General features: G+C 47.9%; 1 protein-coding gene across 1 annotated transcript in view; it reads left to right on the top strand.

Moving 5' to 3' along the window:
- The window catches only part of LOC140364317 (cadherin-6-like), an 87,942-nt gene that overhangs the window by 45,586 nt on the left and 26,568 nt on the right, over window positions 1–15,788 (top strand). The window contains exons 4-6 of the mRNA XM_072450414.1: window positions 798–965; window positions 5,040–5,227; window positions 12,638–12,891. Coding sequence (XP_072306515.1) covers window positions 798–965; window positions 5,040–5,227; window positions 12,638–12,891 — 610 coding nt within the window. The remainder of the gene's footprint in view (window positions 1–797; window positions 966–5,039; window positions 5,228–12,637; window positions 12,892–15,788) is intronic.

Here is a 15,788-nt window from a genome sequence, read left to right as displayed (position 1 = left end):
ATGACGTATGCTAACGCTAACACCTTCAGCTACATGATGTATGCTAACGCTAACACCTTCAGCTACATGAGGCACAGACAGAACTGTGGTAAGTGTCTGGTATGTTCACGTAACATATGAACAGTTATTCAGATAACTATAGCATAAAGAACATGCTAACAAGTTTAGCAAAGCATCAGTTTTACCCCAAATCACTAAATCCACTGAATTCTTCTTCCTCTGTGTCACTTCTAAACAACTCCACAAACTCCAGAGGAAGAGGAAGTGCAGATTCTTCTTCTGCGTCGCTTAGAGCCTAGAGCGCCCTCTTGTGGTTGTCAGTGTGAAAATAACAAATAATATCACATATAAGTCGCTCTGGAGTATAAGTCGCGCCCCGGCCAAAACTATGAAAAAAGTTGCGACTTATAGTCCGGAAAATACGGTATTTTGTGATATTCTGAGCTTCATCCCGGTTCCTCCAGTGAAATCACGTCACGTTCGACTTCACCTTTGCCTCAATTGCAGATTTTAGAACGTTTTTCGTTGCCAAACCTTTAGCGTGTCCGTGTGCGTCTTCGTGCTAACGGCGTGTGCGTCTTCGTGCTAACGGCGTGTGCGTCTTTGTGCTAACGGCGTGTGCGTATTCAAGCTAACGCCGTGTACGTCTTCATGCTAACGCCGTGTGCGTCTTTGTGCTAACGCCGTGTGAGTCTTCGTGCTAACGGCGTGTGCGTCTTCGTGCTAACGCCGTGTTCGTCTTCGTGCTAACGCCGTGTGCGTCTTCGTGCTAACGCCGTGTGCGTCTCGTGTTCCAGGTCTGATCAAGACGGCGCTGCCCGGGATGGACCGCGAGGTGAAGGAGAACTACCAGGTGGTGATCCAGGCCAAAGACATGGCGGGGCAGATGGGGGGCCTCTCCGGGACCACCACCGTCAGCATCACCCTGTCGGACGTCAACGACAACCCGCCGCGATTCACCAAAGGTACGCGACGGGTCTCGCACGCTGCCCCGTTAAATGTGCAGATGTTTGGTCGTAAAGTGTGTACGAAGCGGAACTGGTTAATTTAAACAGTTTTTAGCGGTCTGAACGTACGCATTCCTAACCATTCAGCAGGGTTTGCCGTCACGCTAAAGCTAACGACGACTAGTATGCTAACAGTGCACTTCCTGCTTTCAGAAGCAAGAGCAAGTTTTGCCCAGAAATATTAAAGTCTTTACGACAGGTTAACACACTGAACACATTATATTTCAGATTTAACCAGACATTTTGCCCGTTTGTCCCAGTTTGACGTTATAATTGTACTTCCTGGTTGGACACAAATATGACACAGGTAGAGGTGATGTCACAGCTGTTACCATAGCAACCAGACTGTAAACAAGAGCCAAACTCCACACAAATGACACAACAGTTCTGATCCGACACAATAAGACCATAAAACACCTTTATTTAGTCCAACCATGGTTTAAACTGTCTCTGTGTCGCACACTGATGACATCACACTGATGACATCACAGAGGGATTCCGTCTCAGGAAACTGTAACTTAGTAAAACAAAGTAAAACTACTGATAAATATTTAACACAGTTTTTATCTCACCAAACAAGGTCATAATTAGAAAAAAACCTTCATATGGACTTTAAGTTTAAATTCATGCCAAGCCGTGAAATCAAATGCTTGCTGTTCCTGTTTACTTCCTGTTTACTCTTGTTTACTTCCTGTTTATTTCCTATATCTGAAGACGACAGGTTTAACCAAAATAAATGTACAGCGCACATGGAAGAACAAGCAACATCGAGCAAAAAACATCCTCTCCACCTTCTCTCTCTCTCTCTCTCTCTCTCTCTCTCTCTCTCTCTCTCTCTCTCTCTCTCTCTCTCTCTCTCTCTCTCTCTCCTCTTTGTAGTGGATGACTCCGGGCTGAGTCCACTTCTCTCTTTGAGCGTCCTTCTGTGTTTCCTGTGTCTCTGAACCTGCAGCTCATCAATCATCTGCTCCACTCACACCTCACTCACTCTCTCTTATCTTCTCCTTCTCCTTCAATCTGTATCTCTCTCATTTTTTTTGCTCTCAACCTCTGGCCATCTTCTCCCCCCTCCACCCCCTCCATCCCCTCTCACTCTCCCCTCCCTCCCCCTCTCTCTCTCCCTCCCTCTCTCCTCCGCTCCCTCCCTCTCTCCTCTGCTTCCTCCCTCCCTCTCTCCTCTGCTTCCCCCCTCTCTCCTCTGCTCCCTCCCTCCCTCTCTCCTCTGCTCCCTCCCTCTCTCCTCTGCTCCCTCCCTCTCTCCTCTGCTTCCTCCCTCTCTCCTCTGCTTCCTCCCTCCCTCTCTCCTCTGCTTCCTCCCTCCCTCTCTCCTCTGCTTCCTCCCTCTCTCTTCTGCTTCCTCCCTCCCTTCCTCCCTCTCTCCTCTGCTCCCTCCCTCTCTCCTCTGCTTCCTCCCTCCCTCTCTCCTCTGCTTCCTCCCTCTCTCCCTCCCTCCCTCTCTCCTCTGCTTCCTCCCTCTCTCCTCCGCTCCCTCCCTCTCTCCTCTGCTTCCTCCCTCCTTCTCTCCTCTGCTTCCTCCCTCCCTCTCTCCTCTGCTCCCTCCCTCTCTCCTCTGCTCCCTCCCTCCCTCCCTCTCTCCTCTGCTTCCTCCCTCCTTCTCTCCTCTGCTTCCTCCCTCTCTCCTCTGCTTCCTCCCTCTCTCCTCTGCTCCCTCCCTCTCTCCTCTGCTCCCTCTCTCCCTCCCTCCTTCTCTCCTCTGCTTCCTCCTTCCCTCTCTCCTCTGCTCCCTCCTTCTCTCCTCTGCTCCCTCCCTCTCTCCTCTGCTTCCTCCCTCTCTCCTCTGCTCCCTCCCTCTCTCCTCTGCTTCCTCCCTCCTTCTCTCCTCTGCTTCCTCCCTCTCTCCTCTGCTTCCTCCCTCCTTCTCTCCTCTGCTTCCTCCCTCTCTCCTCTGCTCCCTCCCTCTCTCCTCTGCTCCCTCTCTCCCTCCCTCCTTCTCTCCTCTGCTTCCTCCTTCCCTCTCTCCTCTGCTTCCTCCCTCTCTCCTCTGCTTCCTCCCTCCCTCTCTCCTCTTCTCCCTCCCTCTATCCTCTGCTTCCTCCCTCTCTCCTCTGCTTCCTCCCTCTCTCTTCTGCTTCCTCCCTCCCTCCCTTCCTCCCTCTCTCCTCTGCTCCCTCCCTCTCCTCTGCTCCCTCCCTCCCTCCCTCTCTCCTCTTCTCCCTCCCTCTCTCCTCTGCTTCCTCCCTCTCTCCTCTGCTTCCTCCCTCTCTCTTCTGCTTCCTCCCTCCCTCCCTTCCTCCCTCTCTCCTCTGCTCCCTCCCTCTCTCCTCTGCTCCCTCCCTCCCTCCCTCTCTCCTCTGCTTCCTCCCTCCTTCTCTCCTCTGCTTCCTCCCTCTCTCCTCTGCTTCCTCCCTCTCTCCTCTGCTTCCTCCCTCCCTCCCTCCCTCTCTCCTCTGCTTCCTCCCTCCTTCTCTCCTCTGCTTCCTCCCTCTCTCCTCTGCTTCCTCCCTCTCTCCTCTGCTTCCTCCCTCCCTTCCTCCCGCTCTCCTCTGCTTCCTCCTTGACTCGTTCTTCAGATTGACAGATTACTGGTGTTACGGTGAAATTGGGTGTGTAGCCCCTCGCGCCGAGACAAAGGCGCGCGTCACTTTCAGAAGTCCCTCTGAAACGAGGGCGTCCGCCGGTTCCTCCGCGCCGCCGCTTAAACCCCGGGAGGCGCGGTGTCATTTGCCCCGCACGTAAACAGACTCGATATCACGCCATAGGACACGCCTTCTCGACATGTTTCACCCTCCACGCGCTCAAAAGATGATTACCATTTCATTTGCACAGATAATGACTTTGACATACATTTGTGTGTCGTACATATATCATTTTTGATTTGTCTTGTTTTGACATGAATTACACACGTTTTTATGTCTTAAAAACATGCATTGTCACTGAAATTGGCCTCGCCTCTGCACAGATCTAACCTGTAACCTTTAACTTCCACTTTAAAATGAAACAAATGCGTTTTTTGTTCCGTTCTGAGCGACTGCGCGGAGGATTTATCGTTCTGAGTTCACCGGGGACATTATTGAGCGTGTCGCAGCTCCAGAGTCGGATGTGTCACTTTTTACACCGGCCCGTGGCACCGTCTACTTCCTGGAGGAGCGCGGCTGCGTTGAGAGGTGGCGCATATGTTTACAGCGAGAGGTGTCCGCCGCTCTTTCACACTCTCGTTTTCTCGCTCTCGCTCGCTGTAATGGCACGCTCTCCCGTTCTTCTCTTTGTTGAAAATGATCGGTTCAGTTCAGGCCAGAGAACTTTATTTATCACGAAACCGGCTTAAGAGCTGAATGAAGGATTTCTTTTCATCGTTTTAACGTGTCGCGAGAGGCCAAGGTAAACTCAAGAACACGTTTAAAGGCCGATAACACAACGCAAAAAATGGAACTTTAGAACTCAAAACTCCTGTCGTGGACACAATAGATGGATACACCTTTGGAGCGTACTTTTGGAGGCGGGAAAAAAGACCGTCTCAAAGAAATGGACGACACAAACATCACCAACGATCAAGGACTGGACCGACATACTGTGGGGCAAAAACGTATTTAGTCAGCTACCAATTCTGCACGTTCTCCCACTTAAAGCGCCCCCTACAGGTCGGACGACTCATTGAACTAACACGCAGTTAAGAATAATATGTTTTGACTAATGCTAAAAATGATAAACATGTCATCACAAAATAGCACATTTTTAAGGTTTATAATTTCACTTCTTGTTTGTAATTGATGACATCACACTAGGAAATTACCCAGCAAACACTGGGCCAAAACTCATCTGATAATCAAAACTTTATTTTGTTGAATTAATGTTTAGAGCGTCAAAAAGGGTCATCATTTTCACGCGGTTCATTATTTTGCCCCTTGTATTCCCTCTGCTGCCAGTAGATGGCGTGCTAACACTAAAATCTCGACGAGGGAACGTCTGACTCGTAGAAAGTTTTTTTTTTTTATCATTTTAAGTTGTAAAACAGGAGATAACAAAGTGTAAATGTGTGTCCTTCACCTCTCTCTCTTTGTCGTTCTGCTGCAGCGCTTTACGAGTTCCGCGTGCCCGAGTCGCTGGAGCTGGGGGCGTCGCTGGGCACGCTGAGGGCGGTGGACGCCGACATCGGGGAGAACGCCGACATGGAGTACCGCATCACGGGGAGCGACGGGCCCGGCATGTTCGAGATCTCCACTAACAAGAGCAACCAGGAGGGGGTGCTGCGGCTGCGGAAGGTAGAGGCGGAGCAACCGGCGCTTTTGTGGTTCATGTCATGTTTATGTGTTTTTATTCCTTTTGCTGAGCACGTTTTAAACACGACCGGGCGCTCTATGCCACCGCACGACTTTGGGCGATGGAAGAGTTCTGATTGTGGGAAAAATCTAAACTCATGTTACCTTTTTATGTGTCTGAAGTCATGTCACACGCTCGTTGCTACTGCCATCTGGTGGACTAAAGCTGCATGTTCACTGTGGGCAGTGCCAACCAAAAGTCTGAAAACAAAGTATTCTTTCTCTTCTGTCACGCCCCCAAAGACCCCTGTGGTCAGGAGGGGCCAGTGGACTTACAGAGGTCACTCCAGACTGAGGCGGAGCTGTTTGTTTCAGGTCATTAGCAGTTAATGCTAATGGTTATGCTAATAAACGTTAGCCCACTGCAGACAGTTTTAAGGAGCCTCATTTCCAACTGTCCGGGTGTTATATTTTAGGATCAGACACAAAGTCAGTGCTCTTGAAAGCTTTGAGGGCGTGTCCGGTGCAGAGGGCGTGTCCGGTGTAGAGAGCGTGTCCGGTGCAGAGGGCGTGTCCGGTGTAGAGAGCGTGTCCGGTGTAGAGAGCGTGTCCGGTGTAGAGAGCGTGTCCGGTGCAGAGGGCGTGTCCGGTGTAGAGAGCGTGTCCGGTGTAGAGAGCGTGTCCGGTGTAGAGAGCGTGTCCGGTGTAGAGGGCGTGTCCGGTGCAGAACTTCTGTCTTCTTCATCTATCGACCCTTTCACTTTAAACTTTGATGCTCCATTTTTTACGACAACAGCGAGAGGCCACATCACGCGCCACGTCTGCGAAATGGCAGCGGCGTGACTGAAACGCGCGTGATTGACGAGATGTTTTTTTTTTGGTGAACTGGTCCGTGGGTGAAAAGGGGGGGCGCGGTCGGTGAACCGGGCGAGACGTTTTGGAGGTACGTGTGCGGCGGACAATGAGGGGCGGGACAAAGAGGGGCGGGACAAAGAGCGCGGGATCCCGGGCGTTTGACAGCAGCCTTTACATCGAGCCGCTGTGATGGACACTTGGCATTTGGGCCCCGCTGACATGAACACATCACGGCTGAAGAGCTCACATCAGAACAAAGGAGCCTCTGGTACGAGGGCAGCGGAAGAAAGGTTAGAATCGACTATTGTAGCAGTCGGTGGAGACCGTTTGGCACTGATTCGTCAATGGATGCTGCCTTTGTGTCCTAGAGCAACGCACTCCTTACTGTTGTATCAATGAAATTTCCCCATGTGTGGACAATAAAGGATTATCTTATCTTATCTTATCTATTATGACAATACGACTTAAATCTGGCTCCAGTTTAGACAAATGTGTCGTCGTCGTTGGGGCCGAAGCAATTATCGACTAATTGTGACGAGTTGAGCTTTTTATTACAAAGAGAAAGAAAGAAAGTGACATTATTAAATCAAACGGTCAAAAAGAGTCATTTGTCTCGTAATAAACCCTAATTATTAGTTAGTTTATGTTCTTCGGTCAATAAACAAAGGGAAAACAAATTAAAGTTTGAATTGCCCTGAAACCTTTTTGACCAGTAAATATGCTTTAATTTCTCACTTTGTCGGTTAAAAGACTCTTTTCTTCCTGGTGATTAGCGGGCCCGGTTAGCGCTTCCCGCCGTGTCGCGTTTAAGCGTAGGGCGGCGGCGGCGGCGGCGGCGGCGGCGGCGGCGGCGGCTTTTATGTTCCTCTCTCTGCATCTCTGCATTGATGGAAATAATTGGGGAGCATTTGGATTTTAACGAAGGTGCGTCCAGATCACGCTGCGTCGCTACTGTACAAATGAAAGGCTAACCGGATCCGCGGCACTAGCGAACGTCCGGCCCGCGCTGCTTTTAACGCGCTCGGTGGGTGATAAGAAGTTATAATCAACGTTTGTTTTGTTTCTGTGTCAGACGGAGCGGAGGATTCGCTGTGGACATTTGTGGACCTTTAAAATAATGTTTGGAATGTGGCGTTTGTATTTATATTTTATATTTTCATGAAAACATTTGTATTTTGAAGTTATCGTTCACTCAAAACACTTAAAGGACACATATTACACACCGTTTGTATTGATATTGGCCTTTAAACGTACTAAACCACACATGACTTTCTCTGTCAGGCGTTCTCTAATCAGGAGCCACCTACTGGAAGCAGAGGGAAATAAACAAAAGCTAGCTTGCCCGGACATGCTAAAATAAGCAACATAATCAAAACTAGCTTTTTCTTTCAGCCTCGTTTAAACGTCGCGACGCACATTTTCAATAGTTAAAGCGCCCCCTACAGGTCGGACGACCTATAGCAGAATAGCACATTTTTAAGGTTTATAATTTCACTTTGTGTCTGTAATTGATGACATCACACTAGTAAATTACCCAGCAAACACTGGGCCAAAACTCATCTAATGTCACCGTTTATTTTAATTTGACAAATAAAAACATATGAGAGAGACTTTATTTTGTTGAATTAATGTTTAGAGTCAAAAACAGTTGTTTCTTTGTGTAAATTCTGCATAAACTTTGTCTGGAATGAGTGTCCCTGGTGTGATGTCACTTCCTGTCATTTTTCTACACATTTTTCAACATTTTCTCCCCAAATACCTGCTCCTTTGGTGTAAAACTATCATTTATATGTACAACAGGTATAAATAAACCAAAGAAAGTCAAAATTAGAACATTGTATAAACCTTTATGATGGGCCCTTTAATGAAATAGAGACTTCATTTTTAGTTTAGTTCGTCATCTAAAACCATTTTTTGTTCCACTCTGAGCACATCTGGGGAATTAAAGTAGTTCGAATTCGCTTGACGGGAAGAAAAAGCGTAACTACATTGTCTTTTGTACCATTAAATCCTTTGCAAACGCATGTCGCAGATGCTAACGTGACCCAAACCTTTACACAAACCGCCGCCGCCGCCGCCGCCGCAGCAGCAGCAGCACCGGCGCTCGCATGTTTATCCACGCGCCGTGTCGGACTAATCTCGGGCGCTGATCTTTTCATTTCACCCCGAAACAAAAGCCCGAACGAGCCGGACGCGGACAGACGCTCGTGATTGATCGCCGCATCATTTCGCCGAGTGAAAGAAGCGCGGGGAAATTGACCGAAAAGGAGACGCTAAACACGGAACGCGCTGATTGAAAACGTGCCGTTTCTGACCCGCGCATCCGTCAAAAAGAGGGAGACGTTTTGGCTTCTTTCATTTCTTTAATCATTTCGCCCAAACGAGACGCGCAAACGTTGGGGATTGGCGTTCGACGACGGGCCAACGCTGTCAATGCGCCGGTCACGCCGTTAGACTCGCCGGCCGTTCTCTAGCCAAATTGCACGGGGGAGGTTTCCGGGTGAAAGGTCACGGGGTGAAAAAGGTTTGTAATTGAAGTAAACACGGTGAACGCTGAAATGCGGTTTGGTCAACGGCGAACGAATGTTACACGCCAGATTATTTTTTAATGTGGCTCCGGGAAGAGGTTATGTTGAAATACTGAATAGATTTTGGATGTTTTGTGTGAACGTGAAACACAGAAACATTTTAATCTGGACGGACTCTAATGAAGACGAGAGTCAGTGGAGCAGAGGTCAAACAGAGGTCAAACAGAGGTCAAACCACAGTGAGCGACTGATGTTCACAAATGTCTTAGAGTTTATTTTGACCGGAACAAACTGTAATCTCTGAACCTTTATCTCCGTATAAAATACAAACCAATATGTTATTATTACAGTGTATTTAGAAAGTGTTTTTCCACCTTTAACGGGCTGTTCACACCGCCGCGCCAAAGTCACGCCCGACGCAGAAGTTAGACGCCTGTACATTAGAAGACAAACGCCCCGGACTCACGTCCGTAAAATACACTCAGCAGCAGACGTGCGTCCGAGTCGACCTGCACATGCTCAGTGGAGTCGTCCTGCACATGCTCAGTAGTCGAGGCGTCCTGCACATGCTCAGTAGAGTCGAGGCGTCTGCACATGCTCAGTGGAGTCGAGGCGTCTGCACATGCTCAGTGCAGTCGAGGCGTCTGCACATGCTCAGTGGAGTCGAGGCGTCTGCACATGCTCAGTGGAGTCGAGTCGTCCTGCACATGCTCAGTGGAGTCGAGGCGTCCTGCACATGCTCAGTGGAGTCGAGTCGTCCTGCACATGCTCAGTGGAGTCGAGGCTTCTGCACATGCTCAGTGGAGTCGTCTGCACAAGCTCAGTGGAGTCGAGGCGTCTGCACATGCTCAGTGGAGTCGTCTGCACATGCTCAGTGGAGTCGAGGCATCTGCACATGATCAGTGGAGTCGTCTGCACAAGCTCAGTGGAGTCGAGGCGTCTGCACATGCTCAGTGGAGTCGTCTGCACATGCTCAGTGGAGTCGAGGCATCTGCACATGATCAGTGGAGTCGTCTGCACATGCTCAGTGGAGTCGAGTCGTCCTGCACATGCTCAGTGGAGTCAAGTGGTCCTGCACATGCTCAGTGGAGTCAAGTGGTCCTGCACATGCTCAGTGGAGTCAAGTGGTCCTGCACATGCTCAGTGGAGTCGTCCTGCACATGCTGGACAGAGTCATCAAGAAGTCCAGCTCCGTCCTGGGCTGTGCTCTGGACTCGGTGCAGGAGGTGGGGGACAGGAGGGTCCTGGCTAGATTCACATCTATGCTGGACCATGAGTGTCGCCCCCTGCAGGACACTCTCTCCGCTCTGGAGAGCAGCTTCAGTGAGAGACTGATCCACCCTCGCTGTGTGAAGGAAAGGTTCCGTAGGTCTTTCCTTCCTGCTGCTGTCAGACTTTATAACAAAAACTGTTAGTACTGAACACTCGCAATACTGACCTAACCTAATACTGATGTGCAATTCTGTCATATGTGCAATTGCTGTTGGAATTCATGTGCAATTCATGTGCAATTACTGTGAAATTCATGTGCAATCTATGTGCTGTCGTGACACATATTCATGTGCAATTACTGTCGGGATCACATGCAATGGTATTTATGTATTTATTTATTTATTTGTCTATGGGAGTTTTTATTTATTTATAGGAGATCTTCTACTGAAAGTGTTTTTCAGACTTCCTATAAGTGATCTGTTCTTCTGTATCTACCTCTGTATCTACCTGCGTTGCACCAATGAAATTTCCCCATGTGGGACAATAAAGGAATATCTTATCTTATCTTATCTTATGCTCAGTGGAGTCGAGTCGTCCTGCACATACTCAGTGGAGTCGTCTGCACATGCTCAGTGGAGTCGTCCTGCACATGCTCAGTGGAGTCGTCCTGCACATGCTCAGTGGAGTCGTCCTGCACATGCTCAGTGGAGGAGAGTCGTCCTGCACATGCTCAGTGGAGTCGTCCTGCTCATGCTCAGTGGAGGAGAGTCGTCCTGCACATGCTCAGTGGAGTCGTCCTGCACATGCTCAGTGGAGTCGTCCTGCACATGCTCAGTGGAGGAGAGTCGTCCTGCACATGCTCAGTGGAGTCGTCCTGCACATGCTCAGTGGAGGAGAGTCGTCCTGCACATGCTCAGTGGAGTCGTCTGCACATGCGCAGTGGAGTCGTCTGCACATGCGCAGTGGAGGAGTTGTGCTGTGTTGCTTGTCTCGTGGTGTAAATAGAGTTTAATGTTGGACCATGGCTTTGGTTTATTAACTTTACAAAGTCCATAAGTGGAGGCGATGGGCCCCGGGGCCCGTCTGGGACCCGCAGATACTTCAGAGCTGAGCAGAGTTTAGTCGATATCATTATTTGCTCCAAGAGCTGCGTCTTAAGGATTTTTTTCATCTTGTGGGTTTTGGGTCTTTTTCCAGGTCGTCTGTAGCACGTCAGCTCTGATTGGCTGCTGCGCATCTGCCGCAGAAAGTTGAACAAAGCTGAACATGTCGCACCAGCCGCTTTGGACGCCTCGGGCGCCTCGTACACGCGCTCAAAGCGTCGAGAGAGTACGAAAACGCAGGAATCGCGCCTCAAAAACCTAGAAATCGAGCCGCGGAAAACGCAGGAGGCGTTCGACGCGCGTTTACATAGACTTTGGATGTAAACTGGACTCGGCTTCGGACGCCGCGGTCTGGAAACCGCTTAAGGCGCTCAAAGGAGACGGTTCATCATTAGTTATTTGTTCTTTGACCTTATCACGCCCCGCCCACTTTTCCCACGTGATCGCCACTTCCATTGTAATGACACTCATCGTGATCCCTCTAGATCACATGTCGAGCTTCATGAACCCTCTAGATCACATGTCGAGCTTCATGAACCCTCTAGATCACATGTCGAGCTTCATGATCCCTCTAGATCACATGTCGAGCTTCATGAACCCTCTAGATCACATGTCGAGCTTCATGATCCCTCTAGATGTCGAGCTTCATGATCCCTCTAGATCACATGTCGAGCTTCATGATCCCTCTAGATCACATGTCGAGCTTCATGATCCCTCTAGATCACATGTCGAGCTTCATGATCCCTCTAGATCACATGTCGAGCTTCATGATCCCTCTAGATCACATGTCGAGCTTCATTATCCCTCTAGATCACATGTCGAGCTTCATTATCCCTCTATATCACATGTCGAGCTTCATGAACCCTCTAGATCACATGTCGAGCTTCATGAACTCTCTAGATCACATCTCGAGCTTCATGATCCCTCTAGATCACATGTCGAGCTTCATGATCCCTCTAGATCACATGTAGAGCTTCATGATCCCTCTAGATCACATGTCGAGCTTCATGATCCCTCTAGATCACATGTCGAGCTTCATGATCCCTCTAGATCACATGTCGAGCTTCATGAACCCTCTAGATCACATGTCGAGCTTCATGATCCCTCTAGATCACATGTCGAGCTTCATGAACCCTCTAGATCACATGTCGAGCTTCATGATCCCTCTAGATCACATGTCGAGCTTCATGATCCCTCTAGATCACATGTCGAGCTTCATGATCCCTCTAGATCACATGTCGAGCTTCATGAACCCTCTAGATCACATGTCGAGCTTCATGAACCCTCTAGATCACATGTTGAGCTTCATGAACCCTCTAGATCACATGTCGAGCTTCATGAACTCTCTAGATCACATGTCGAGCTTCATGATCCCTCTAGATCACATGTCGAGCTTCATGATCCCTCTAGATCACATGTCGAGCTTCATGAACCCTCTAGATCACATGTCGAGCTTCATGAACTCTCTAGATCACATGACCAGGGCCTTGACTCCCGTTTCAGGGCAGTGTTTAGAAGCAGATGCGATTTGGGGCTTCGAAACTGCCAAAACCCACGTTTCAATACGGCCCCGTGAAGTTCGTTAAAACTCATGTTGAGCTTAAGATTTGGGCGGGACACTAAACAAATGACCTCCAAATGTATGTGTTGCTGGTGTGTTGTGTGTCCTTGATGAAACGTTCTAACTCTGACGTTTCTCCGTGTCTGCGTTTCAGCCTCTGGACTTCGAGCGTAAGCGTCAGTACAGTCTGCGCGTGCAGGTGGAGAACGTGCAGACGGGGCCCCGCTTCCTGTCTGGGGGGCCCTTCACGGACGAGGCCTCGGTGAAGGTGGTGGTGGAGGACGTGGACGAGCCCCCGGTGTTCGAGCGCACGCATTACATCCTGGAGGTGAAGGAGGACGCGCCCAAGAACACGGTGATCGGGTCGGTGAGCGCGGCCGACCCGGACGACAAGAGGAGCCCCGTCAGGTACGAGATCCGCCCGGCGACCCGACAACCTCCGCTGTGATTGGTTTAAGCGTGTACAGTCCTGGAAGCGTGTCACAGCGAGGGCTCAGCTGTGTCCGAGTGCTTTTGGATGTGTCCAGAGTTATTTAGATTAATCGTGATGAATCTTTGCTTCACTTTTGACATCGACAGATTGAAGAATTGATTTATTCGTCTTTTCCCCCAAAATATAAACACATAGACATGGCATCCATTAAATAAAACGAATATTACGACACGACAAAAGAGTCCCGTCTCGTCCAAAGTCCTTCAAAAAGGTCAGTTTTCAAATGAAGTCCAATTGTTTTTTTGTTTTTTGTTTTTTTCGAATGTCAGACCTTGACTTTTGGTGCAGTTTGGTATTAATCTTATAGGACAAATATTAAGATAAATGGACTTAAATAATTTTTTTTTCAATATTTTTCCGATGACGACGATGTGACGTTTCTCAATCTAAATAATGCATCACATTTGTCCTTAAAGTCTTAAAATCATCCCAGACTTCCTAAAAACACGTTCATTATGACTCTGTGTTTACATTAGCATGTCGGGCAAGCTAGCTTTTGTTTATTCCCCCTCTGCTGCCAGTAGATGGAGCGCTAACACCAAATCCTGATGGAAAACATTGCCGACTCACCTTGACTTTTGGTGCAGTTTGAGCCGTCCAGCCTTCTTTCCTGACACATCCACTTTGCTCCGACAGCCGGGGTTTTGAGGCCCAAGAGTTCAATTCAATTTATTTTGTAACGCCCAACGTCACGACAGCAGTTTCCTCGAGGGACTTGGCGATGTCCCAGGGTCCCGTGTCCTTAGAGCCTCCTAAGTCCAGATTGATGTCCGTGTTTATAAACTCTTTAGTCTGTGTTGTAAGTTTGTGTTCTTAATAATTATACACATATATACATTTTTCTGTCACATGGCCCACCACCTCGTTCATCGCTGACATCAGTTCCAGATGTTTAGCAAAAACAAGTCGGTTCACGTTATGTGCTCAAGACATCGGTGATTGTGACATATCGTGATACTTTTAAACAACAACAAGTCATTAGAAATAGCAGAGTTACACTTCTGAACCTCCAGACGGCTGAAACTGGGCGGAGTCTGAGGAACATGTGACTTGATCATGTGACACTTGTATTTTGAGGACTTTGTGAACATGAGATTCTAATGCATTTTGTTAATCTACTTTATCGACACATGATTTTAGTCAACTTTTAACACCGGTTTGAACAGATAGAATCAGGACGAGTATCGTATCGAGTTCCGAGTATCGTATCGAGTTCCGAGTATCGTATCGAGTTCCGAGTATCGTATCGAGTTCCGAGTATCGAATCGAATTCCAAGTATCGTATCGAGTTCCGAGTTTTGAATCAAGTTCTTAGTATCGTATCGAGTTCCGAGTATCGTATCGCGTTCCGAGTATCGTATCGAGCTCCCAGTATCGAATCGAGTTCCGAGTATCGAATCGCGTTCCGAGTATCGTATCGAGTTCCGAGTATCATATCGCGTTCCGAGTATTGTATCGAGTTCCGAGTATCGTATTGCGTTCTGAGTATCGTATCGAGGTCTGATTATCGTATCGAGTTCCGAGTATCGTATCGAGTTCCGAGTATCGTATCGAGTTCCGAGTATCGTATCGAGTTCCGAGTATCGTATCGAGTTCCGAGTATCATATCGCGTTCCGAGTATTGTATCGAGTTCCGAGTATCGTATTGCGTTCTGAGTATCGTATCGAGTTCTGATTATCGTATCGAGTTCCGAGTATCGTATCGAGTTCCGAGTATCATATCGAGTTCCGAGTATCGTATCGAGTTCCGAGTATCGTATCGAGTTCCGAGTATCGGGATTCGTATCGTATCGTGAGTTACTAGGCCACGCCCAGCCCTAGTTCACAGCAGGAAGCATGTTCCCCCAGTGTCTGAGTGGGCTTCATTGGAAACTATAAACTACAGATATCAGCATTTTTAATGTTTTTTTCACACGGATTAAGCACTAAATTCCTGCTCGTCAGCGTTTTCCTGTCCCACATTAACATCTCGTGCGGCGTTGACCCACTTTAAGGTAAAGTCGTCTCTGATATTCACGTGTAAACATTATAGTGGTTTCTTCTGCTCGTTTCACTCGAACAAACGCAGAGTGCGTTTGTGAACGTCCTTGGTCCATTTAACGAGCTCCGTTCATTTCATCGTGACGTTTTTATTTCATTACATAGATATTTCGCTGAAGAAAAAACCACACACGCCGCGGTTTGCCCAAGGTTTTTCCGTCGCCTTCAGATTCGCCGTCATTTCAATGTAGCGGCGTTTTTCTCGTGCCTTTTCAAAACAAAATATGGCATTGGATTATTTCATTTCTGAACTCCATTTGTTATATTAAGCTGGATTTTGTGTGTGAATATTTATGTATTTGTGCGCCGCGTTTTAAGGTTTTTGCGTAAACGGCTTTTGGATCGTGGACATTTGGAAAACCAGTTAGAATCTAGAATCTTGGAAATTAAAATGGACCAAAAGTTCAGTTTGGTTTTATACTTAAAGTACACATATTAAGATAAATGGACTTAAATGATTGTTTTTCTATGATTTTTCAAGATTTTTTCCACATTTTTAAAAAAATTTCATTTTTTTAAAAGATTTTTCCATATTTTCCCGATGTGTGACATTTTCTCCCTTCTAAATAATGCATCATATTTGTCCTTAAAAGTCTTAAAATCATCACAGACCAAAAAGCACGCTCATTATAACTCTGTGTCCACATTAGCATGTCGGGGCAAGCTAGCTTTTGTTTATTCCCCCTCTGCTGACAGTAGATGGAGCGCCAAATCCTGATGGAAAACATTGCCGACTCATAGAAAGTAATGTTTGCTTTTATTGCTTTTTAAT

The sequence above is a fragment of the Eucyclogobius newberryi genome, unplaced genomic scaffold, assembly GCF_026437365.1.
Source record: "Eucyclogobius newberryi isolate DKJ021-1_F unplaced genomic scaffold, fEucNew1.0.hap1 SCAF_18, whole genome shotgun sequence".
In the NCBI taxonomy this organism is placed as follows: domain Eukaryota; kingdom Metazoa; phylum Chordata; class Actinopteri; order Gobiiformes; family Gobiidae; genus Eucyclogobius; species Eucyclogobius newberryi.
Note: the sequence above shows the minus strand (reverse complement) of the source record. Positions and strands in the feature narration are given on the sequence as shown.